Source organism: Emys orbicularis, chromosome 2 (assembly GCF_028017835.1).
Source record: "Emys orbicularis isolate rEmyOrb1 chromosome 2, rEmyOrb1.hap1, whole genome shotgun sequence".
NCBI classification, from domain to species: Eukaryota; Metazoa; Chordata; order Testudines; family Emydidae; genus Emys; species Emys orbicularis.
In genome coordinates, this window is record NC_088684.1 from 300,098,646 (window position 1) to 300,124,885 (window position 26,240).

At 53.4% G+C, this 26,240-nt stretch overlaps 1 protein-coding gene across 1 annotated transcript in view; it reads right to left on the bottom strand.

Annotated features, from left to right (window-relative positions):
* IQCA1L (IQ motif containing with AAA domain 1 like) overlaps positions 1 to 26,240 on the bottom strand; it is a 50,926-nt gene that overhangs the window by 8,000 nt on the left and 16,686 nt on the right. The window contains exons 4-14 of the mRNA XM_065398527.1: positions 16,386 to 16,457; positions 6,838 to 7,043; positions 6,461 to 6,545; positions 5,947 to 6,060; positions 5,622 to 5,697; positions 4,477 to 4,583; positions 4,124 to 4,228; positions 3,844 to 3,890; positions 2,697 to 2,779; positions 2,266 to 2,373; positions 32 to 231 (exon numbers count right to left, since the gene is read on the bottom strand). Coding sequence (XP_065254599.1) covers positions 32 to 231; positions 2,266 to 2,373; positions 2,697 to 2,779; positions 3,844 to 3,890; positions 4,124 to 4,228; positions 4,477 to 4,583; positions 5,622 to 5,697; positions 5,947 to 6,060; positions 6,461 to 6,545; positions 6,838 to 7,043; positions 16,386 to 16,457 — 1,203 coding nt within the window. The remainder of the gene's footprint in view (positions 1 to 31; positions 232 to 2,265; positions 2,374 to 2,696; positions 2,780 to 3,843; positions 3,891 to 4,123; positions 4,229 to 4,476; positions 4,584 to 5,621; positions 5,698 to 5,946; positions 6,061 to 6,460; positions 6,546 to 6,837; positions 7,044 to 16,385; positions 16,458 to 26,240) is intronic.

A 26,240-nucleotide genomic window follows, 5' to 3' on the forward strand; every position in this document is an offset into this window, starting at 1 on the left:
GCCCACATCCTGCTCTGCGCTGTGCCGGTACCTTGAACACCACGTGCATCAGCATGCTGAGGCCAGCCTTCCCCGGGTACTTGCCCACCAGGTTGTCTGGGGACAGGTCAAAGAGGTTGGCGCCCGTCTCGGTGCACACAGCATGGACCAGCATCTTCTTCCCAGTTCCAGCAGGCCCAGCAAGCAGGACAGACTTCACCAGCGGCGCCATCTCGTGCAGTGTGGGGGACCCTGGGGGACAACGGGGGCGGGGAGAAGGTTTCTGCTTCACTCCACCACAGCCGTCAGAGCATCCTATGGAGACACCCCTCCTCACGTGAATGCCCATCCCCTACCCCACAGAAAAACCGAGTCATGCCCGACCCTGTATGGGAATGCCAGGCCATGCCCCCCCTCCTTCCCCCCCACGGGTATGCCAGGCCATGCCCAACCCCCTCCCCACCACGGAGAAACCGAGTCATGCCCGACCCCTGTATGGGAATGCCAGGCCATGCCCCCCTCCTGACCCCTCCTCACGTGAATGCCCATCCCCCTCCCCACAGAAAAACCGAGTCATGCCCGACCCTGTATGGGAATGCCAGGCCATGCCCCCCTCCTGACCCCTCCTCACGTGAATGCCCATCCCCTACCCCACAGAAAAACCGAGTCATGCCCGACCCCTGTATGGGAATGCCAGGCCATGCCCCCCCTCCTTTCCCCCCACGGGTATGCCAGGCCATGCCCAACCCCCTCCCCACCACGGAGAAACCGAGTCATGCCCAACCCCCCCCATGGGAATGCCAGGCCATGCCCCCCTCCTGACCCCTCCTCACGTGAATGCCCATCCCCTACCCCACAGAAAAACCGAGTCATGCCCGACCCTGTATGGGAATGCCAGGCCATGCCCCCCTCCTGACCCCTCCTCACGTGAATGCCCATCCCCTACCCCACAGAAAAACCGAGTCATGCCCGACCCTGTATGGGAATGCCAGGCCATGCCCTCCCTCCTTCCCCCCCACGGGTATGCCAGGCCATGCCCAACCCCCTCCCCACCACGGAGAAACCGAGTCATGCCCAACCCCCCCCATGGGAATGCCAGGCCATGCCCTCCTCCTGACCCCTCCTCACGTGAATGCCCATCCCCTACCCCACAGAAAAACTGGGCCATGCCCGACCCTGTATGGGAATGCCAGGCCATGCCCCCTCTCCTTCCCCCCCACGGGTATGCCAGGCCATGCCCAACCCCCTCCCCACCACGGAGAAACCGAGTCATGCCCAACCCCCCCCATGGGAATGCCAGGCCATGCCCTCCTCCTGACCCCTCCCATGGGAATGCCCATCCCCTACCCCACAGAAAAACCGAGTCATGCCCGACCCTGTATGGGAATGCCAGGCCATGCCCCCCTCCTGACCCCTCCTCACGTGAATGCCCATCCCCTACCCCACAGAAAAACCGAGTCATGCCCGACCCCTGTATGGGAATGCCAGGCCATGCCCTCCTCCTTCCCCCCCACGGGTATGCCAGGCCATGCCCAACCCCCTCCCCACCACGGAGAAACCGAGTCATGCCCAACCCCCCCATGGGAATGCCAGGCCATGCCCTCCTCCTGACCCCTCCCATGGGAATGCCCATCACCTCCCCCACAGAAAAACTGGGCCATGCCTGACCCCCCTCCCCCCCACTGCAATGCCAGGCCATGCCCGACCCCCAAACCCACATGGCAATGCAGGGCCATGGCTGCCCCTCCCCCCCCCCCCACGGAATACAGGGCCATGCCCGATCCCCCCCCACACACACACACACGTGAGTGCCAGGCCCTGCCCGACCTCCCCCCACCCCACGAGAACACCAGGCCATGCCTGACCCTCCCCCACATGGGATTGCCAGGCCATGCCCTACACCCCCACCCACAGGAAAGCCAGGCCATGCCTTCCCCACACCCACTCCCCATAGGAATGCCAGGCCATGACTTCTCCCCTCCCCCCCATGGGGGTGCCAGGCCTGCCCGACCTCCCCCCACCCCACAGAAATGCCAGGCCTAGCCAGACCCTCCCCCCCATGGGAGTGCAAGGCCATGCTGCCAGGCCCTGGCAGTGACTACGGTGGTGCAGGGCTTTCCCACACAGCTATTTGGGTCTTGCCAGGGGAGACTGCAGGGATACTGCACCCTTCTGCGGCGCACACCCCGACGACTGTTGCAGGGCAGGGTAACTCCATCACCCACCTGCCCCCCCCCCCCCACCAGTCCCCCCACATGCACCGGGATGGGGTGGCTGGTCCCTTACCCAGGCGCAGGATGGCATACAGGGCGATGTTCTGCCTGATGTCCATCACCGAGGGCGTGGGTTCAATGCCCGCCATGCGCAGGGTGGTGCCCAGGTAGCAGAAATCGCCTGTCAGGGGAGGCAGGCGGGAGCGGCAGGGAAGAGGGGGACAGAGACAGTTGCCCACCCTCCACCCCGCCGGTGGTGAGAGACACAGGCTGGGTCAGACCCCCCCCCCCCCATCCTCTCACGTACAGCAGCACGCTAGGTGGGGCGAGACGCCGCACCTCCCCCTTCCCCTGGGGAGAGGACTCCTGTCCCCACCCACTCCCCTGAAGCAGCAAGCAGCTCCTGTCCCCTTTGCACGCCCACCCTGGCCTGCACCCCCGACACAGAACCGCTGGGGCAGCGAGCTGGTCCCCTCCCCACCTCCATGGCCCTGGCGGACTCACCCGTGTAGTCAGCCAGCTGGACACGCTGGGCCTGCTTGAGGATTCCCTGCAGCACCAGCTCCTCGTACAGAGAGTCCAGGGTCCTGGAGGGGGAGCGGGGATTAGGGGAGCCCAGCGCCTGGCTGTGCCCAGCCCCACCCACAGTCTGGGGGGCAGATTGGGTCAGTATTGCCACCGAGCCAGGGCGAGCTGCAGCAAGGCACAGAGGCTGGGGAAGCCCCACCAGGGCCCATCCCATCTAGCCCCGGACAGGACGGTTCCACAAGGCCCAGACTAGCAGGGACCTAGCAGGGCACACTGGGGGACAGAAGCGTGTCAGGGGAGGTGGGGGACTCACCCAGGAAAGGGGAGCTGTGGGGAGCAGGAGCTGGGTGTTGTGACGAAGTGGGACTGTTCTTAATGTTTCCTCTGAATACTGTGTGGGTGCCTCAGTTTCCCCTATGCATTTCTTAAGTCTCTAGGTGGTGGGGAAAGGCCAGTGTGCATAAATCACTGACACTCTGTCTCCCTGGCAACAAATGGCCAGGGCCCCTTCCCCACCTGCAAGGAAATAGCTAAAGGTGAACAAAGAGATCAGGTGACCTCCTGGCCCAGGAAAGAGACAAAGCGGAGAGAAGGAGGGGCTGGAGGGGGTTTGAGAGTTGGAGCTACCTGGGGACTAGGAGTGAGGGCAGACGTGGGTGTCTAGCTCTCTGAACCCCATAATGGACCCGGCTGAGGGATCCCGTTCGCCGCTGTACCTACAAGCTCTGTTTTAGACCGTGTTCCTGTCATCTAATAAACCTCTGTTTTACTGGCTGGCTGAGAGTCACGTCTGACTGCGAAGTGGGGGGTGCAGAACCCTTTGGCTTCCCCAGGACCCCGCCTGGGCGGACTCGCTGTGGGAAGCGCAGGGAGGGGGATATGCTGAATGCTCCCAGGAGAGACCCAGGAGGTGAAGCCGTGTGAGCTTCTTGCCCTGAAGACAGTCTGCTCCAAGGGAGAGGAGGCTCCCCAAAGTCCTGACTGGCTTTGTGGGGAGCAGTTCCAGAGCATCGCCCGGGGACTCCGTGACAGGTGTGTCCGGCCACTGGAGTGCAGGAGGGGTCAGGGCACACAGAGGAGCTGGGGGGGTCTCCCCCAAGGAAATGAAGTTAGGGGCTAATACCTGTCCGGGGTTAAATCTTTCTCCTTTTTCCCTCCTTTCTTCCCCTTCTGCTGCTGGGAAAAGAACAACAAATCTTAACCTCTAAGAAGGCTGAGAGCCCCCCGCACCACCACGTAAGGGTCCTTTCCGTGTCTCCAGTGGCAGCCCCCCACCCTTTGTGAGAGTCCCCCCATCTGTGGGCCCAGTAATATCACTCCGTCCCCACTCGCTGGTGTAGGTCCCCAGGGCTGTCCCCCAAAGAGTGCACCCCCTCGCCTTTGGGGGGCCCTGGGGTAGGGACACGCCCTCTGACCTTGCCGCTCTTCTTTGCCCTGCGAGATTTCCCGTCGTCTCGATCCACAGCCAGTTTCAGTCGCTGCAATTCCTCCCGCATCAGCTCGTCCACCTGGGGGCAGAGAGCCCTTGAGACAGCAACTGGGGCCTCCCTACAAGCTCACAGTGCCCAGCTCACACCAGGGGGACCCACTCACCCCCAGCACCCCTGAACCAGGGGAACCCAGAGCCCCAGCTCCCCTCCCCCAAACCCAACCTCAGAGCCATCCCACACTCAGCATGCGGTCCCTGGAGCAGTGACCACTCAGCAGGGCGAGCCCCCTTGTACCCCCTCGACACAGCCCTGTCTCTACCCCTCACTTGTAGCCGCAGCTCCTTCTCCACCTCCTTCCTCTTCTGGGCTTTGATCAACTCTGGCTCGTAGCGCTGCTCGAAGTTATCGGACTCGCCCCGATTCCCCCAGATGGCTGCAGGGAAGGGGGGCAGGTCAGATGCTGCTTTTGCCCCTCCCAGCTTTGCCTTCCCTGCCCCTCCTCCTGGAGGCACTGGGAGCTTTCCCTTGGGGTCTCCACCTTTTCACAGTGTGGACCACATTTTAATAGGGAGACTTTCTCAGTGCAACTTCCCTCTTCCCATCCACCTCCCTCCCCGCAATTTCACAAGCACCCAACAACCCTGGGGTATCTCTAGCAACCACTTACATGGGAAAATCTTATTAGGAAAGGATTTAAGCCCAGTAAAGTTCTCTGCATTTTAATGCCATGCAGCAGTGACCCCATGAGCAGAGCCTACCCATGCCCTGCAGGCACCTGCGGACTCTCCAAAGAAAACAGTCTCAAACACACATGTGACAGCCTGGCTCAGATCAATGAGACCCAAGGAGCTCAGCACGGCCTGGGGATAGGCTCTCAGCTCTCCCTGTCAGCAGGAAATGACACAGTAGCACAGTGACTAATGCCCAAGGCAAGAATATGCCAGATTTTACAAAACCAGTTGCCCAATGTGAACACGTGAGTGATCCAGGATAACAACCTCGCTGTGTAGGGAATGGTCTTACCGGAGACCACACAGCTGTCTCTGTGCCATGGCTTCATCAGCTCAGCGACGGCAGATCTCCCTGGCGTAACACAAGCTCTGTGCTGGTTGTTCCCCAGCTCAGCCAGACCCTGAGTTCTGAGCTCGGCAGGGCAGGCGTGTGCCGCCCCTGCCCACAAGGTGGAGGGTTCAGGGGTGGTGGGCACAGGGGGGCAGTACAGGAGATGAGTCGTATTGGTCTAACACAGCAAGACCCAGGCAAATGTGACTAGACTCCAGTGACTGGGCCAGGCTGGACGTTCTCATCCCAGGCCAGAAAGTCACAACTGCACCACCCAAGCCAGGTAGCAGGGCCCAGGGCTGCGTTTCTCTGTTAGTCCTGCCCTAACCTGCTCACGACCCCCTGCCACCCTGCTCCTGGGTCTGTACAGGTCAGGTCCCACCCTGCCCCAGGCTCAGGTCCCCCTCACTCTGATACTGTGTGAAGCCCTCGCTGATCACTGGCAGGAATTTGGACAGAGCCAGTTTCAAACCTTCATCTTCTTCCTGGAAAAAAAACCCCAAACCCAGCAAGTTACTCAAATGAACTGAACCACCATTGGGGGGAACCCTGGGGGGAGCCCTAGGACACAAGGAACAAGCAGTGCCTGGCCCTGCCCCAGAACTACCCTCCATGTACCACCATCACACTCTGCCCCACCCCTCCAATCCATGTGCCCCCTTGCTCCCCGCATTTGGGGTATTCTATCCCTGCTGTGGGGCTCTCCCCTACCCCACTACCAGCCAGCTTCTCACCTGCTTCTTGCCCTTGCCTTTCTTCTGCTTCCCTTCCTTGGTCTTCTCTTTATCCTTCTTCTTATCCTTCTTCTTCTGTCCCTCAGCTTCCAGGAGGTCCAGCTCAGCTTTGACCTGCGGGAATCCCAGCCAGCTGGACCCACCCCTTGGTGCCAGAGTCCCCATCCACAGCAGGATGTGATGGGGGGAGGGGGGCAGAGCTCCCTGAGTCTCCAGGGGGCAGGCAGCTGCTCCTGGCAGAGCTCAGGGAGCAGTGGAGGCGAGTATAGCTGAGAGTCCTTTCTGACCTGGGGCTGGATCAGGGCTGGCCTCTCTTAGCGGGGAAAGGCCCCATATCCCATTCCTTGTCTACCTGAGCCAGCCACTCTCCGGCTTGGAGCCAGTGACCCGTATTCCATTCCCCACACCCTGGGCTACATTGGAGCTGGTGCACCCTATAGAGGAAAGGCCCCACTGACTCTCCTGCTCTTGGCTCATTAGCCCCTGCCCCCCAGCCTGGATCCTGCCCTGATACCTGCTCTGGAGTCTTTTCTGCAAAAAGGATGCTGGAGCCTCCAATCTCCTCGTCAGGGAATTCGGGGAAGCGGCCGGTCAGGTCGCTGTGGAAGGAAAACATGAATGTCAGCACTCAGCCGTGACCCAGTGAGCATGTCCCAGGTGCAAAGCCCTGTGCTGGTTTGTTAGCTGACTGGGGGAGGCAGTGAGCAGACGGGACAGTGCTGCAGGTTTGGCTGGAAGGAGACACAGTAGCGCAGGGGGTGGGCTGCAGAGCACTGGGATGGCATAGGAGTGGGGGGAGGCGTGTGGTGACTGCTGGGCAGCAGGGAGCCCAGGAAAGGGGTGGGGACATGGAGGGGCATGGGAAGGGCCCATGCAGCAGTGCACACTCACTGGCACTCAATGAACCACTGCCGGAGCTGCTCCTTCATCTCCTCCCTCATGTCAGGTCCCTCCACCTCGTAGAGCCCTTCCCGGATGCTCACCAGGGCCTGTTGGTACTCGGCTTCATAGTCAGCCTGCCGCAGGCGCCGGAACTCCTCCCCGAGCTGGGCCCGCAGCATGGCGGCTGACAGGCCCGAGGCCTTGGGGTCTGGGGCCTGCAGGGTGAGGACCAGAAAGATGGAGGGCAGGAACATGGGAACATCCCTGAACTGACCAAGGTGGGGGGGAGCACGAGCAGGATGGGGCACAGGCACAGCCCTGTACTGACCGGGGGGAGGGGTCAGGTTGGGGGACTGGCGAGGGGGGTGTCAGAGCCATTAGCGGCTGCTGGACGTATCTCAGAGCCTCCATTTCCTGCCACGGCAGTGGGCCCCTAACCCTGCTCTGGCCTTGCTCCCTTGTTTCCCCTGCCCCGGTCTCTGCTCCTCTGGGTGCAGGCAGCAGCATTGGGTGACAACGAGCCGGGAGAGTGTGCGACCTGGAAGGACATTAGCAGCATCAGGGAGAAATTGTGTGCGAAGGCGAGCAGTGCGTGTGTAAATTACCCCGTAATGAGTTTGTAATATGCATGTGTGGTGCTTCCCGCGCGGCGTCATCACAATGGCACAGGCACTTTCCTGCCTCATTGCCTCCCAAATGGATTTTAAATATCATTCTGAGGACACAATTATTTAAAACGCTGAACTAAACACTCGCTAATGGGAAAGCGGCGTGCGGCCCACACCAACCATTCCTCACAGGGGCTGCTCTCCGACGGCCTGGCCCCACCCCGCCCCACCCAACGGCCACTCGGCAAACCCCGGAGCTCTCTGCTTCCCTCACAAACAGCACAAATCTAGGCAGGAAAATCCTCAAGGAAACAGAGAAAACTCCTGCCATCCTGCAGCCCCCTCCTCGCCCTGCAGCCAACTCCCCACCCTCCAATCTCCCCATTCCACACCCCAACCTCTCCACCCTGCAGCCTGATCCTCTCCACTCTACCAGGGCTGCTGGAACAGTTTGTATAGCGGGGGTGCTCAAGAGCCATTGAACCAAACTGTAAACACTGTATATGATGGAAACCACTTCATGCCAGGGGGTGTAGCAACCCCTCCAGCACCCCTAGTTCCAGCACCAATGCACCCCACCCTTCCCCCTGCCTGCCCCGCACCTGGTGCCTGTGTTAGCTACAGGAATAGCTGAGAGCGAGGAATGTTGGAAGAGTCAGGCTGTCTCATTACCAGAGGGGACTGAGCAGCCGGAGCCAAGGCAGGGAGTTGGTACCATGTGACTCACTAGCTTTCATGGAGCAATGAGGGAACCTCTGGCTTAGGCAGCCTTAACCAAAGTTGCTCCATGGTGCAGAGGAGGCAGGCTGGGTACTCCAAGAGCCAGGGGGATGGTGCAGGGCTGCACACAGGCAATGGGAATCACTATCCAATTGATGGGATGGGAGGAGCCTGTGGAACTCACTGCCACACCATCCTGGCAGCCAAGACACAGCCAGGTTCAGAAAAGGATCTAACATTCCTGGGTGGGAGGTGTACTGTGCCTACCACAATGGGGCCTGTTGCAATAACTGGGCCTACAAATGTAGCCTAAGTGAGAGCTCATCTGTGAAAAGTGAGTGAAAGTTCATAAAATATCCCAATAGTTTAGAACAACAAATACTGATGGAAAAGGAAGAGCCAGAAAAACTGAATTAGTCCTGACAAAAAGGCCTCCTGATACAATTCAAAGGCTGTGTTAAGATCATGCCTGGTAAACAAGAACAGTAGGACTGGAAATCAACACACCAACATGGTGAGCCTTAACTGAGCCTAAGCCCCACATCTGCCCCCGTCCAAGATCCCACTCTCCCATCATCGCCACTCCTGCTCTCCCACCAGCCCCTGCCCAGAGGCCACACTCCTCTTTGCACACACAGAGCGGTGCCAAGCACCAGAGAGCTGAGTGTTGATGTCACCAGAGACAGCCTGAGTAGAAAAGAACCTGGGGATTACAGTGGACGAGAAGCTGGATATGAATCAGCAGTGTGCCCTTGTTGCCAAGAAGGCTAACGGCATATTGGGCTGTATTAGGAGGAGCATTGCCAGCAGATCGAGGGAAGTGATTATTCCCCTCTATTCGGCACTGGTGAGGCCACATCTGGAGTACTGTGGCCAGTTTTGGTCCCCCCACTACAGAAAGGATGTGGAGAAATTGGAGAGAGTCCAGCGGAGGGCAACGAAAATGATTAGGGGGCTGGGGCACATGACTTATGAGGACAGGCTGAGGGAACTGGGGTTATTTAGTCTGCAGAAGAGAAGAGTGAGGGGGGATTTGATAGCAGCCTTCAACTACCTGAAAGGGGGTTCCAAAGAGGATGGATCTAGACTGTTCTCAGTGGTGGCAGATGACAGAACAAGGAGCAATGGTCTCAAGTTGCAGTGGGGGTGGTTTAGGTTGGATATTAGGGAACACTTTTTCACTAGGAGGGTGGTGAAGCACTGGAATGGGTTATCTAGGGAGGTGGTGGAATCTCCTTCCTTAGAGGTTTTTAAGGCCTGGCTTGACAAAGCCCTGGCTGGGATGATTTTTAGTTGGGGATTGGTCCTGCTTTGAGCAGGGGATTGGACTAGATGACCTCCTGAGGTCCCTTCCAACCCTAATATTCTATGATTCTATGATCCGAGAGCACCCACTGTTCCTGCACTCCCTGTGTGAGTGCTATCACCCTGCAGCGGGGCCAGGGCCAGCACTGAGGCCAGGGAGGCTGTGGGAAAGGAGCCTCTTTACTCTGCTCTGGTTCTATGTCCTACAGCACCATCTACCAGGGTCACCAACGCTCTGGGTATAGAGGCAAAATGGCATCCTTTAAAAACTGGAAGTCAAACCCAAGTGAGGAAAATAGAAAGGAGCATAAACTCTGGTGAGTCAAGTGTGAAAGTAGAATTAGGCAGGCAAAAAAATAATTTGAAGAGTAACTAGCAAAAGACACAAAAACTAACAGCAAAAAGATCTGTAAGTACATCAGAAGCAGGAAGCTAAACAATCAATGGATGATCGAGGTGCTAAAGGAGCACTCGAGGAAGATAAGGCCATTGCAGAGAAGTTAAATTAATTCTTTGCATCAGTCTTCACTGCAGAGGACATGAGGGAGATTCCAACACGTGAGCCATTCCTTTTAGGTGACAAATCTGAGGAACTGTCCCAGATTGAGGTGTCAGTAGAGGAGGTTTTGGAACAAATTGATAAACTAAACAGTAATAAGTCACCAGGACCAGATGGGGTTCACCCCAGAGTTCTGAAGGAACTCAAATGTGAAATTGCAGAACTACTAACTGTAGTCTGTAACCTATCATTTAAATCAGCTTCTGTACTAGATGACTGGTGGGTAGCTAATGTGATGCCAATTTTTAAAAAGGCTCCAGAGGTGATACCACCATTTACAGGCTTGTAACTTCAGTACCAGGCAAACAGGTTAGAACTATAGGAAAGTATAGAATTATCAGACACATAGATTAACACAATTTGTTGGGAAAGAGTCAACACAGCTTTTGTAAAGGGAGATGCCTCACCAATCTATTAGAATCCTTTGAGGGGGTCAAGAAACATGTGGACAAGGGGGATCCAGTGGACATAGTGTACTCAGATTTTCAGAAAGCCTTTGACAAGGTCCTTCACCAAAGGCTCTTGAGCAAAGTAAGCTGTCATGGGATAAGAGGGAAGGTCCTCTCATGGATCAGTAACTGGTTAAAAGATAGGAAAGATAGGGTAGGAATAAATGGTTAGTTTTCAGAATGGAGAGAGGTAAATAGCAGGGACCCCGCAGGGGTCTGTACTGGGACTAGTACTTTTCAACATATTCATAAATGATCTGGAAAATGGGGTGAACAATCAGGTGGCAAAATTTGCAGATGCTACACAATTACTCAAGATAGTTAAAAGCTGATTGTGAAGAATTTCAAAGGGATCTCACAAAACTGGGTGACTGGGCAACAAAATGGCAGATGAAAGTCCATGTTGATAAATGCAAAGTAATGCACATTGGAAAACATAATCCCAACTATACATATAAAATGATGGGGTCTAAATTAGCTGTTACCACTCAAGAAAAAGATCTTGGAGTCATTGTGGATAGTTCTCTGAAAATATCCACTCAATGTGCAGCGGCAGTCAAAAAAGCGAACAGAATGTTGGGGATAATTAAGAAAGGGATAGATAATAAGACAGAAAATATCATATTGCCTCTATATAAATCCATGGTATGCCCACATCTTGAATACTGCGTGCGGATGTGGTCACCCCATCTCAAAAAAAGATATATTGGAATTGGAAAAGGTTCAGAAAAGGGAAACAAAAATGATTAGGAGTATGGAACGGCTTCCGTATGAGGAGAGATTAATAAGACTGGCATCAGAGGAGTAGCCATGTTAGTCTGGATCTGTAAAAAGCGACAAAGATTCCTGTGGCACCTTATAGACTAACAGACGTATTGGAGCATAAGCTTTCGTGGGTGAATACCCACTTCATCAGATGCATGACAAAGCCAGTCAGGACTTTGGGGAGCCTCCTCTCCCTTGGAGCAGACTGTCTTCAGGGCAAGAAGCTCACACAGCTTCACCTCCTGGGTCTGACCTTGGAGCATTCAGCATATGCCTCTCCGTGCGCTTCCCACAGCGAGTCCGCCCAGGCGGGGTCCTGGGGAAGCCAGAGGTCCTGCACGCATCCCCACTTTGCAGTCAGACGTGACTCTCAGCTAGCCAGTAAAACTGAGGTTTATTAGATGACAGGAACACAGTCTAAAACAGAGCTTGTAGGTACAGCGGCAAACGGGACCCCTCAGCCGGGTCCATTATGGGGTTCAGAGAGCCAGACACCCACGTCTGCCCTCACTCCTAGTCCCCAGGTAGCTCCAACTCTCAAACCCCCTCCAGCCCCTCCTTCTCTCGGCTTTGTCTCTTTCCTGGGCCAGGAGGTCACCTGATCTCTTTGTTCACCTTTAGCTATTTCCTTGCAGGGGGGGAAGGGCCCCTGGCCATTTGTTGCCAGGGAGACAGAGTGTCAGTGATTTATGCACACTGGCCTTTCCCCACCACCTAGAGATTTAAGAAATGCATAGGGGAAACTGAGGCACCCACACAGTATTCAGAGGAAACATTAAGAACAGTCCCACTTCGTTACAGGGGGGATATGATAGAGGCCTATAAAATCGTGACTGCTGTGGAGAAAGTAAATAAGGAAGTGTTATTTCTTCTCATAACACACGAACTAGGGGGTCACCAAATTAAATTAATAGGCAGCAGGTTTAAAACAAACAAAAGGACTTCTTCACACAACACACAGTCAACCTGTGGAACTCATTGTCAGGGGATGTTGTGAAGGCCAAAAGTATAACTGGATTCAGAAAAGAATTAGATAAACTCATGGCAGATAGGTCCATGAATGGTTATTAGCTAAGATGGTCAGGGACGCAACCCCATGCTCTGGGTGTCCCTAAGCCTCTTGACTGCCAGATGCTGGGACTGGACAAGGGACGGATCACTTGATAATTGCCTTTTCCTGGTCATTCTCTCTGAAGTACCTGGCCCTGGCCACTGTCAGAAGACAAGATACTGGGCTGGATGGACCATTGGTCTGACCAGCATGGCCGTTCTTATGGGGAAGCCTCCCCAGCACAGAGCACCATGGCCATCCTGGGCTCTGGGGTGTGGTGGGAAGACAGCCTGGAGTAGTTCCACTGACACCTGGGCCATGCTGAGCCTAGCGCTGGCAGAACGTCAATGTGGGGGGTAAGGTCACCTTTGCCCCCTTCCCCAGGGCTGCGTCTTCTGTGCCATGCAGAGCTCAGCATAGAAAAGGGGGCTGGGGGAGAGCACCAAGGGGTTGGGAGGGCATCAGCATTTATATGGGGCTTGGGCATAGTGCCAGGGCCTGGCCTGCATGTGGGGCTTGGAAGGGGGAAGAGAGGGCACCAGGGTGAAACAAGGGCACTTTGATTGTTCTGAGCAGTGATCAATTAATTCAATACAATGACACACTGTTGGCAGGGCAAACTAAATAAGTGCCAGAAGCCACACTCCTTGGTGTCTTGGCGTAGCCACAGCCCCAGGACAGGGTCTCCCTTCCTGCCCTGGGATGGGCTGTGTGGTGGAGCAATGCCTAGTGGCATCGCAGCTCTACGTAAACTTGTGGCTTCTTCTCAACCCATCTCTCCTCCACCCAGTGACACTAACGCCTGCAGTGCCACAGAACTGCCCCAATATGTATTTGTTGGTAGGGAGCAAAAGTTTTTGCCATCTGGCTTTAGCTGCTTCTTGCTTTGCACGGAGTGGAGCTCTCTTCTGTCTGGCCCATAGAAAGGTGCGTCACCCGGATGAGATTCTTTGCCCTGGGCTATGCAGGATGTCAGAGAAGATGCTCAGTGGATTTAGGGAACCGCTATCCTTAAAACAAAATCACTTAAACCAGGCTAACTGGGCCTGGTTCTTTTCTCAAGTGCTAAGCAGGAGTAATCCAGCCAGGGCTAATGGGATGGCCTCAGGCCCCTACTCTGACTCCATATGTCACTCTGGCAGTGTATCAGGGCCACGATGGGGCTGTAGTTAGGTCAGATGAGAATTTCCCAGGGCCAGAGCAAGCATGGTCTTATTCTGTCCCCACTCCTGCAGGCCCCACTGTAGGGGCAGGCCAGGGAGAGGCCTGGTCAGAGCGTTGAGTGCTGTGGGGCTTCGGGGCTGACATCTCACACAGGATCTGATTCAGCCACTGCAGCAGCAGAGTCTAGATGTGGCATAAACCCGCCTTTGCTCCATCTCCCCCTGAGCTGTGCCTGTCAGGAGACATAGCACAGGACCCGGCCCACTGGAGTAACACCAATGTAAAACCAGCCTCAGGGAGAGCAGAATCCGGCCCAGTGGAGAAAGGTTAGGCTGCCAATGGGACCTTATCAGGGAGCGCTTCTGAAGTTTGTTTGGAGCAAACATTACTATGCTGTGTCGGAGCCTTGGGACAGTAACAATCCTGCAGCGCAAATTGGGGGGGGACGATTCTTACACCATGAGGCTGCTCCCCAACCTCGCCCAGGGCAGGACGTGCAGAGAGGGGAGGAACGGGGGCAAGGAGGGTGTGCAGTAGTCACGGCGTGCCTGCCTGGGGCAGCACCCAGACACAGAGGGGCTCTATGGATCCCACATCCCCTCAAACATTCAGGTCCATCCCGGTATTGACGGCCTGGGTGGGGCGGAGGGGTTTCCCATATCCACTTAGACACCAGGGTGCATCTGGGTGCCACACGGGGGTGATAAAGAGATCCCATAAGCCCTCAGACACTGGGGTCCGTCCCAGTCCTCATGGACCTACCCTGAATGGAGGAAGGGGAGAAGAGATCCCATAAGCCCTCAGATGCCTGGGGTCTGTCTCAGTCCTCATGGACCTGCCCTGAATGGCGGGAGGGGAAAAGAGATCCCATAAGCCCTCAGACACTGGGGTCTGTTCCAGTCCTCATGGACATGCCCTGAATGGAAGAAGGGGAGAAGAGATCCCATAACCGCTCAGACACTGAGGTCCGTCCCAGTCCTGCTGGACCTGCCCTGAATGGGGGAAGGGGAGAAGAGATGCCATAAGCCCTCAGACACTGGGGTCCGTTCCAGTCCTCATGGACCAGCCCTGAATGGTGGGAAGGGAGAAGAGATCCCATAAGCCCTCAGACACTGGGGTCCATCCCAGTGCCATCATGATGGGGTGGGGGCAGGGGACCCCAGATCGTAACAGACACTAGGGTCAGCGTCTGTTAGGCCTGGATTGACATTTGCTTGTCTGAAATGAAGCTGCCCCCTGCAGACATCCCAGGAACCAGGAGGTCATGGAGGTCGGGGTCCCTAGTGTTTGGGGGCAGCAGCCTGTCCCAGGCAGGACTGGCAAAGCTGCGGCGTGCAGGGTGCAGGTCACCCCCTGACAGCGCTCCCCCTACCCCGCCTGACCCTGGTGCTGAGCAGTAGGAGTCTGTGGAAGTCACTCCGTCTCTCTCACCGCAGGCAGTGGAGCCGCGGCTGCACTTCATTAGGGGGTTCATATTTCACCCTAATGGCTTTCTCTGTGCCGAAGCCATCCATCACCAGCTCATTTCCCTGCAAGTGCCTTACTGCTCCTGCCTGCGCCATGTGGAACGGTTTCTAATGATGCACTAGAGCAGCGGCCCTGGCAGCACCGCCTCCTTGAGACCCAGCACAGCGAGAGGGACACAGAGTGGGGCCGCACTGACAGCAGCTCTGGCCTATCCCCACCAGCAATGTACCCAGAGCATAGGCGCCGACTCCGTGGGTGCTCCGGGGCTGGAGCACCCATGGGGAAAAATTGGTGGGTGGTCTGCACCCACCAGCAGCTCCCCTCCCCGCCCCAGTTCAACAGTGCTCTGCCGCCGCCTCCTCCCCTGCGCACGCCGCATCCCTGCTTCTCCCCCAGCGCTTGCTGCCGCCAAGCAGCTGCTCTGGGAAGAGGCGGGGTCGGGGCGGGGATTTGGGGAAGGAGTCCAATAGGGGCAGGGAGGGGGCGGAGTTGGGGCATGGACTTTGGGGAAGGGGTTGGAATGGGGGCGGGGCAGGGCCGGGGGGGGGGCAGGAGTGGAGTCGGGGCGGGGCCGCGGGCAGGGCCGCGGGCGAGCACCCACCGGCGCCGGGAAAAGTTGGCGCCTATGCCCAGAGAGAGAGAGTGAGACCTGCAGGGCCTGCCCCGACACACAGCCGGGGGAGGCCAGCCATGGACTATTGCAACTCCATCCCGCAGCATTCCCACAAAGGGAGGGTGCGGTGGGACCCAAAAGGTGGAAGCTGAAGTTAGACAAATTCAGACTGGAAATAAGGTGTCAACTTTTGACAGTGAGGAGCTGGCAGATTGGATCCATCTCCCAAGGGTCATGGCGGCTTCCTCATCACTGACCAGCTTTAAATCCCGATGGGGTGTGTTTCTGACAGCTCTGCTCTAGGAATTATTGTGGGGCGGGTCTCTGGCCCAGGTCAGACTAGATGGTCACAACGATCCCACAATGGCCTTGCAATCTATGAAGCTATAGATCAGGAGCAGCTGCTGCAGCACCCTGTGTCTGCCCCCTCCTCAGCATACCCAGAGCCACGACACCAACCTCAGAGACGTCTCTAGAACTGAGCCTGCTCCTGCCTAGAGTCAGCTGCATCCTGGGCCAGAGTAATGTGTATTGTTCATGGGTACAATAAATAACCTAATGAATATGAGGGGTGGGGCTTATATTGAGGGTGGGGAGAGAGTACTCGGGGCAATGCCACTGGGTGGGGAGAGCACATGTTGAGACTGGGGTTGAGTGGGGAGGGACACATGGACAATGCAGCCAGGGCCATGTGTCAGGGCTGGGAATGGGAGGCATATGGGCAAAGCGGCTGGAGCCTGGGGACACGTGTTGAGGTTGCGGGAGGGGCAGGGGACACATGGGCAATACAACCAGGGCCATGTGTCAAGACTGAGTGGGGGGGGGGGCACACATTCAGAGCTAGGGAGGGACTAACCATCCCGATAAAGGCCATCTCCCTCTGTCTCTCCAGCTTGGTGCATCTGCGTTGCAGGCAGCCTTTCCAGACCTGCGGGGAGAAGGAACACAGGGATGTGAGAACCAGGGCACAGAGCCATTCCCCCTTCACCGTGCTGCCAACCCCCACCTGGATCCATGGAGCAAGGCACCTCCCTGCACAAGGCCCTCGTCCTGGAAGTGACACGCTCTGTGGGTGCAACTCAGACACCCTGTCACGGCTTTACTGGTGTGTGCTATTGTGACATTATGAGTGTAATATAATATTTCATTGGAAGGTGACAGGGCCAGAAAGAGTTAATTAACTCACCGACTGACCTGACCCATGGCTGAACTTTAGAGACTAGTTAGGAAGATCTGTAAATGAATAGAGCTTTGAAATGCAAGTCTGCATTGTTAGAGATCGAAGGGTAGATGTTTGCTCAGGTCTTGTGATGTAAGCAAACAAGTCTTGTCTATTACTATAGCTTTGATTCAAAGATCAAAAAAGGAATATTAACATTTAGGAAGACACTTGAGTGAAATAGTATTATTGTCTCTATGTCTCTTTGAAGGTTGTGGCAACCTGTATCTGAACTGTTTAATGGATAAATTACACTATGCTAATTGCTAGGAAGTTTAGAAGAAGGAAAGTTAAACCTATTGTTTTCTCAGGCCAAAAGGCTGCTGGAAATGTATAAAAACCCTGGGACAGGATCCTGCTTCATCTCAGATCTGCTTTGGGTTTCAAGAGGGGGAAACCTTAAGCCATAAGAATTGAGATCCCCCGTCACTGACTGGAGACACCCGAACATGGACATTGGACTATAACCTATGGACTATTTCTAAAAGAACTTTTGGCAACTACAAACTCATCTCTCATATGTATCTGAACCTCAAGAATTGAATTCAAGTCTGTATGTATATTGATCTTTTAACCAACACTCTCTTTTCTTTTTTTAATAAATTTTAGTTTAGTTAACAAGAATTGACTATAGTGTGTATTTTGGGTCAGATCTAAGTTATAATTGGACCTGGGTGTGTGGCTGATCCTTTGGGATTGGAAGAACCTTTTCTTTTATATGATAAGATTTTCAGTAATCATCATCGTATCTGACATGTGTGTCTGGATGGAGGCCTGAGGCTGGGTACTTTAAGGGAACTGTGTTTTTTGGACTTCTGAGTAACCAGTGAGGTAACACAGAGGCTGTTTTGTGCTGGTTTGGTAAATCTAAGTATTGGAATATCCACCAGCTTTTGGGGTTTGTCTGCCCCGTTCTGTTTGCAGTTCACCCTCATTGAGTGACCTCAGCTGGCTCCCACGGGCAGCACCATCACAGCTGTACCTGGCTTTTAAAAGCCTGTCTTGGAGTACCCCTCTTGTAAGCCAGCCCCATGGTGTAGCTTTTTACCAGGGTGAGCCCTGGAGCCCCCTCAACTCTGAGACGGGGCCTGTTGGCGTCAGCTGTCCTGGTTCTCTTCCTGTGCTCTCAACACAAGTCCAACTGAGTTCAAACTCCTTTTGATAGACTTTTACATCTTCAGTAAATATTTGCAGTGATGTAGTACAAGTCTTTCCTAAACAAAGTAGCATTTATTGCTGCAATACAGTACAGGCGAGTCTCATCTTACGCGGGGGTTCCGTTCCACGGTTAGCGCGTAAAGCGAAAACCGTGTATAGTCAAAATTACATTGAGTTCAATGGCGGGCGGAATCACCCGCACTACAGGTACAGTATTAAAATTGTTATTTTTCTCTTTTTTGTTGTTTTGTTTTTGTTTTTGCCGACCGCTTAAAGCTGAAATTGCGCATGTTAAATGCGCGTAAGAGGCGACAGACCTGTACTTGAGAGACCCGGTTAGAATGGTAAAGCAAAGCTTGCATCAGAGCCCATTTCTGTGGAACCTTCTGGCCTGCTTTCCTGAGTTTCTGTAAATCCGTCTCAGGGTGTGTCTACACAGGGGATTTAATCTGAAACGTTTGATGCGCATCAGGTAACTCTCAGTACACAAGCTGCACTAATGGCCTGCACTCAAAAAGCCTGCTCCATTTCCAGTTTGCATTGTGTGAACGTACGGCAGTCCACTTTTGTTGGACTTTCACACTGCAAATTGGGAAACTGAGGCAAAGGACCCTGCCCAATGTACTGTGGGGTGGGTGTTCTCGTATGGTCACATGTTTTTGAATCGTGGTCATGGTGTTTCCCCAAATTAATGCAGTGTCCCCTTTTTCCTGTTAATAGAAATGTTCTTCTGTTAGATGCAGCCTCAGTACTCAGAAGGGGGCCACTATTGCCATTAGAGGCACCCAGGGGTGGTGCTAAATTTTCCCAGATGATTGGGTGGGGGCTCGAGCTGGTTCTGCTTTGTATTGTTAAGAGGAGCCCCTAGATATTGAACCCTGCCCTTATCGCAGCCAACTCCACCTGGCAGAAGTGTTACAGATGGAACCCATGTAACTATCACCCCCACCAGGGCAGAGAATTTAAAAACAAAAAGCAGTTATTTCTCCACTATGCTCTGAGGACTAGTGGACCCACCATGGCAGGTTTACAGACCTAAATGCAGGAGGGTCCACAATGCTAGGATCTTTTGGACTGCAGTACTAGTTAAATTAGTGGAGAAAGAACTGTTTGCCCCCAGGAACTCCATGGGTATTAACGGTGTGGAGGTTGGGCCGGGTATTCTGGGAGACCCAGCTTATCCCCTAATGCCCTGGCTAATGAAGTCATACACAGGGCATGTGAACAGAAGGAAGGTACAATTTCACTATCGCCTGAGGGGTTGCAGAATGGTACTCAAGTGTGCATTTGGCCGGAGATGGTGCTTTTTATGGACTAGGTTGCATAATATTTGTGAGAGCAAAGGGGGAAGCCTGGCTGATGGGTGGGAGGCTGAGGTGTGAGACTTGCCAGCAAGGCAGCACACAGAGAACACAAACACCTGTGGGAATGCTGGCAGAGATGCCTATGGTTCATATTTTGAGCTCCATGCCTGAACACGTTAGCCCGTGGGAGGGGACACAGACAGCGAGAGCACTGAGGTATCATGCAGGGGTGGCTGAAGTTCAGAGTTCCATGTGTGCTTTTGTAAAACCCGATTCATTATTTCAGCTTTATTGAGAGGATGCTCTGTGTTAAATGAAATGATGATCCATGATGGGTGCAATAATAACAATCTTCCGTGCACAACAAAATGGGAGGGGGGAGTTAAGGCCAGTATGTCCCCTCCCTCTGGCTCTTGCCTCTGTCACTTGCTAGGCGAGCTTGAGAGCTGCAAACAGAGGCAATGAACAGGGGAGTTTCAGAGAGAGTTTGGAGAGGCTTTCCTTCCAGGTGCACCGTTATGCGTGATACCAAGATGACCAGCAATGGAACACTGGCAGTGACCTGCAACAGATGTGCCATGTTCTCTTTCCTGCCTGAAGGCAGAAAGGGTTTCATGAAGTGGCTGTACTCATAGAAAAGATTCTTGGATTGGCAGGGCAAGTTGGGATGCTACTGAGACTCAGAGAAGCTGAGGAGTTCCTGTAGAGCCAGGTTCGTACCCCAGGTTCAAGGAAGAATGGATCTGGCCACCGAAGATCTGGAGAGAGAGGAAGTCAGAGAAGAGGCCTGGTGGTTCATAATCAACAGAGGCAGGAGGTCACAGCAGCTGGAGACAAAGGAGGATGTGGCCACCAGAGAGCAGAGGACCAGGAGGAATTCCATATGGCTAGAAGTTTCAAATCAATACCAAGTCTGCAACGTGGAAACATTGGAAGATACCTCTCAATATCCAGCAGGTTCAAGGGAATATGGGACACACATATGGATGGCAGCTCAGCCCAACCTGTAAGAAAATGAAGCTTGCCTGCAAAGGGTTCTCCAACTGTCCAAGGAAGACAGACAATCCTTGTTCAAGATTCAGTACTCGGAAGAACCAAAAGAACATTCTGCAAGGCACAGGCAGACAATAGGACAGCATGCTGCCTTCCCGGCACCAAGACACGAGACGTTACTCTAAGATTGGACAGGCTTCTTAAGTCGACAGCAAGGATCCATTGGTGATGGTTCATATCAGCACTAACGACACTGCATCGCAGGATATCTCGCAGATAGCAAATGGGTTGAGGGAACTCAGAAGCGTGCTGAAGAAAAATGTCCAAGTGATCTTCTCTGAAATCCTTCCTGTCCCACAAGTGAAGGAAGGCAGAAGGCAGAAGATTCCAGAAGTAAACCACAGGTTAAGTAAGTGGTGTAGGGTGGAGGATTTTGGTTTTGAGGAACATTGGTTCATCTCCCACGGGAGAGGGGACTATATAGTTCAGATGGCCTCCATCTCAGTAGAAGGGGTCCAACCTCTTTGGAGACAGGCTCACTAGAGTAGTCAGGAGCGGGTTAAATTAATAGCAAAAAGGGAGGGTAAAAAGAGGGATGATCTGAGCACACAGCACAAAATCGAGATGTTGAGAACAAAACTAATCAAGGAGCCAAAGGACATAAAGAGAGGAAATTACTGAATTGCCTCTACACCAATGCTAGGAGCCTGGGTAACAAACAAGAGGAATTGAAATTGCTCATCTGTGAGCGTAAGTTTGATCTACCTGGTATTGCTGAAACCTGGTGGGATGAGTCGCACAATTGGAATGTTAAAAATCAATGGTTATAACCTATTTAGGAAGGATCGAGTGGGCAAAAGGTCAGGGGGAATGAGCTCTATGTTAAAAATAGCATTCCCTGTTTCCGAATCAATGAAAACGAACGAAAAGAAAGAGCTTATGGATCAGTGACCTAAAATAAAGCACAGGATGGGGTATCAGATCACAAAATCTCACTAGGAAACATGAAGAATGGTCCCTTACACAGGTATCTATAATATGTAGGGGGGGAAAGCTGCATGATCATGGGAGACTTCAATTTGAGTGAAATACACTGGAGGTCTCATGCTGGCAGTACTAAAATATCCTTGGAATTTCTAACCATTGTAGATGACAATTTCCTAAAGCAAAAAGTGTTGCAGTCAACACAAGGGATTTCTTTATTACACCTTGTCCTAACAGATAAAGAGGAACTGATCACACAACTAAAAATTAATGATAACATAGTTACAAGTGATCATGATTAGATCACATTTGTAATTTGCCTTGCAGAATAAAGTCCAGATCAGTAACCTATATAGTTGGTGCTTTAATAGGGCCAGTTGCACAAAGCTGCTACAGACTAGGGACCGAATGGCTAAGCGGCAGTTCTGCAGAAAAAGACCTGGGGATTACAGTGGATGAGAAGCTGGATATGAGTCGACAGTGTGTCCTTGTTGCCAAGAAGGCTAACAGCATTCTGGGCTGTATAAGTAGGAGCATTGCCAGCAGATCGAGGGGCGTGATCATTCCCATCTATTCGACATTGGTGAGGCCTCATCTGGAGTACTGTGTCCAGTTTTGGGCCCATCACTACAGAAAGGATGTGGACAAATTGGAGAGAGTCCAGCGGAGGGCAACAAAAATGGTTAGGGGGCTGGGGCACATGACTTACAAGGAGAGGCTGAGGGAACTGGGCTTGTTTAATCTGCAGAAGAAAAGAGCGAGGGGGGATTTGATAGCAGCCTTCAACTACCTGAAGGGGGGTTCCAAAGAGAATGGAGCTCAGCTGTTCTCAGTGGTACCAGATGACAGAACAAGGAGTAATGGTCTCAAGTTGCCGTGCGGGAGGTCTAGGTTGGATATTAGGGAAAAACTATTTCACTAGGAGGGTGGTGAAGCACTGGAATGGGTTACCTAGGGAGGTGGTGGAATCTCCATCCTTAGAGGTTTTTAAGGCCCGGCTTGACAAAGCTCTGGCTGGGATGATTTAGTTGGGGTTGGTCCTGCTTTGAGCTGGGGGTTGGACTAGATGACCTCCTGAGGTCTCTTCCAACCCTAATCTTCTATGATTCTAAATCAGCTGTGAGGAAGAATTAAATCAGAAAAATGTGAATTATAATTTGGGAATCATGTAACAACACTTTACTAGATGCCCCAAAAGCCACAATCCCACAATTGAGGAAGAAGGCCAAGCTGGTTAAAAAAAAAACTCCCTGATTTAGAAGGGAAGTGAAGGCAGCTGTAAAAAAATAAAATCTAACAAATGGAAGAGAGGGGAAGTTGATAGTAATGAATATAAATAAGAAGTTAGGAATTGTAGAAAATTGATAAGGGAAGCAAAGGGACACAAAGCGAACTCTATGGCTGGAAGAGTTAAGGACAGTAAGAGGGAGTTTTTAAAATATATTAGGAAACAAGGAGAACCCTGACAATGGTATTGGTCTATTACTAGATGGAAATGGTAGAGCTACCGATAATAATGAGGAAAAGGCAGAAGTGTTCAATAAATATTTCTCTTCCATAGACAATGGGTCTAATAGGCCAAAGAAGGCTAAGCCTTCACTGGCACAGCTGCTGCCACGGGACCCCGGATTGTGGTTTTTACTTATTATTATGCACCACGCAGGTTCCGGGACAGCTGAGGAGGTGGTATCTGCTATTCAGCTTCCCAGGTTCATCAGTATCAACCTGGATTCGACAGAGATTACTGATGAGTAATCAGTAAGCAGGTTCCGGGAAACTGAGTAGCCCCGGAACCTGCATGGCACATATAAAAAGCTCAGTGTTCTTCCACTGGGTGGCTGGGGGAGGCGCACCACCTTTCCCATTCTCTGGCTGGAGCTTCTCCGGCCACAGGAAGTGGGGCGGGGAGGGCTCAGGGCTCCAGCCATGGGGGATGGGGTCTTGTGAAGAAGGGGCAGGGCCGGGGAGGATAGCCTCCCCGAAGGGGGTGTCCACCAACTGCCCATGTTCTGTTCTGTATCTGGAGAAAAAACAGATTATATAATCTCATTATATGCTTGTAGCGGAGTGGTGACCCGCTCCAGCCCTGACAGGGTTGGAACCAGCCCTGGGAGAGGGCTGGCTGGCTGTGAAAGAAAGACCTGGGCTGATTGGGAAAACAGCCGCAGCTGGGCCACGCCCCAATCAGGGCCCAGCTGGCCCTATAAAGGCTGGGAGCCAGGAGCAAGAACACAGTCTCTCTCTGCATTCAGAGAGAGAAGGGCCTGGCTGCAGGGAGCTAGAGACAGGGTACCTGAGTGGAGCAGGGCTGGGGAAAGGCAGAGGAGCTGGGGAGCTCCAGCCTCGAAAGCCCCAGGCTGCGGCCTAGCAGAAGGCCAACAGGTACTGGGGGTTGCAGAGGACAGCCCAGGGGTAGGCCAAGGCAGCAGGTCCAAACCCAACCTTGCCAGTGATGAGTAGGCTGATACTGCAGTCTGCCCCAGGGCGTGGGGCTAGACGATGACTGGCAGTAGCCTTGTACTGAGGCGAGGTGGGGATAGTGGGTGGGGGTTCCCTGGGGAGGGGAGACCTAAGACTGAGGGGTTACTGCCAGGGGGCAACACCCCAGGTAAAAGGGCACCGGGGTCCAGGGCAGGACACGAGGGCCAGAGGACAGGCATATCACCGGCCTGCAGAGGGCGCTCCGGAGCTGGAATGAGCTAATTCCCAGAAGTCACCAGCAGGAGGCGCCGCAGGGGTGAGTCCCGCACGTCTACAATGCTGATAACACACTGTCCATTCCACTAGTAGCTCTAGTGACAGCCTCACAGAGCTCAATCTATTTAGTTTAACAAAGAGAAGACTAAGGGGTGACTTGACTACAGTTTATAAGTATCTACATGGGGAACAAATATTTAGTAATGGGCTGTTCAATCTAGCAGAGAAAAGTCTAACACAGGGGTTCTCAAACTGGGGGTCGGGACCCCTCAGGGGCTCATGTGGTTCTTACAGGGGGATCGTGAGCTGTCAACCTCCACCCCAAACCCTGCTTTGTCTTCAGCATTTATAATGGTGTTAAATATATTTAAAAGTGTGTTTAATTTATAAGGGGGGGTCGCACTCAGAGGCTTGCTGTGTGAAAGGGGTCGCCAGTACAGAAGTGTGAGAACCACTGGTCTAACATGATCCAATGGCTGAACGTTGAAGTCAGACAAATTCAGACTGGAAATAAGGTGTACGTTTTTTACAGTGAGGATAATTAACCATTGGGACAATTTACCAAGGGTCGTAGTGGATCCTCCATCACGGATATTGGATGTGTTTCTAAATGAGCTGCTCTAGGAATTATTGTGGGGTAGTTCTCTGGTCTGTGTTATACAGGAGGTCAGGTGTTGCAGGCTCAATACAGCTGGACTCCCAGATGCAAGTGTTCTTAGTGCCCAGAGGTTGGATCCGAGAGGTGAATGGGAGTCCTGGGAACTGCGTTGCAGAGATACAGAGGTTAGTAGTTGTTGCTGGTCTCAGTAGCCAGCATTATCCAGGGGCTCAAGAACATGACTCGATCCCAAATTATGGGCCTGCAGGCCTAGTGGGAGCATGTTTTGCAGGAGGACAATCTGGCTCAGGATCACATCCATGAGTTGCCTCTGTATCTCTCTGTCTTTTTCCAAGCTTTTCTTTGCCAACCTAGTGAGGAGGGCTTTAAACTACTTTCAAACGGGGCAGGTGGCAAAAGCCCATAGGTAAACAGAAAAAGGCAACCTTAACAGAGGGTAGATGTTGGTGGGGATCATGGAAAATTACAATAGGATCATAGGAGAACAAGAGGGAAATCAGTGAGGGAGACAGCTCAATATTTTAGACGTTTATATGCAAATGCAAGGAGTATGGGGAATAAGCAAGTACACAAGCTAAATAGTGACTTAATTGGCATGACAGAGACTTGGTGGGATAAATCTCATGACTGGAATATTGGTATAGAGGGGTATCGCTTGTTCAGGAATGTCAGGCAGGGAAAAAAAGGGAAGTGGTGTTGAATTATGTATTAAGAATATATACACTTGTTCTGAGGTCCAGAAGGAGGCGAGAGGCAGACCAGCTGAAAGTTGCTGGGTGAAGATAAAAGGGAGGGAAAAACAGGGGCGATATCATGGTAGGGGTCTACTGTAGAATAGCAAATCTGTACGAGGAGGTAGATGAGGCATTTCTAGAACAAATAACAGAAATATCCCAAACCAAAGATCTGGTAGTAATGGGGAACTTAAACTACCTGTTGGAAAAGTAATACAGCGAAATGCAGAATTTCCAGTAAGTTCTTGGAACACACTGGGGACAACATTTTGTTTCAGAAAGTGGAGGAAGTAACCAGGCGAACAGCCATTTTAGACTTGATTCGGACTATCTGGGAGGAATTGGCTGCTTGGTGACTCGGGGCAGCTGGCCCGTAACTCCAGCTTTGCCCAGCAAGCACAGGTAGCAATGGTTGCTATGAGCACAGGGTGGTAGGCGGGGGGGGGGAGGGGGGGGGGGAGAGAGCCACACCTCTGGGCAGTGAGGGGGGAGGAGAGGAAGGAGTAGAGCCTCTGACGTGACGCCTCTCCCTGCTCTCAGCCCTGTGTTCACTGTGGCAAGCTCCCCACACAGCCAGAACTGGCTGCTCGTGCCTCCTGACCCCTGGAAGAATGGGCACAAGGCAGGGGCTGGGGACTCAAACACAGAGCCCCCAGCACTGCTGCTCCCAGGGCACCAAGGCCCCCTCACCCCCCACATTGCAGCGTGAAAGCCACACCCAGCGGCCTGGCCAGGGCACCACTGGCCTAGAATGCTGTGACCCCCCCGCCCAGCTCTGCCCAGGGCTGCATGCCAGAGCGGGACACATCTATGGGCTGTGCTGCACCCTGATTGGATCCAGCCCTCAGGCTGCCTGCAAGCAGCCCAAGGAGAGGCAACCGACAAGGCCCAGGGGCCAAGCTGTGACTGCTGGGAGAGCCAGGGCATGGAGGGTGGGACCGAGAAGACTGCTCCGCATTGGGCAGCTGGCAATACAGCGTGTTCTCAGGCAGTCCAAGAGTGC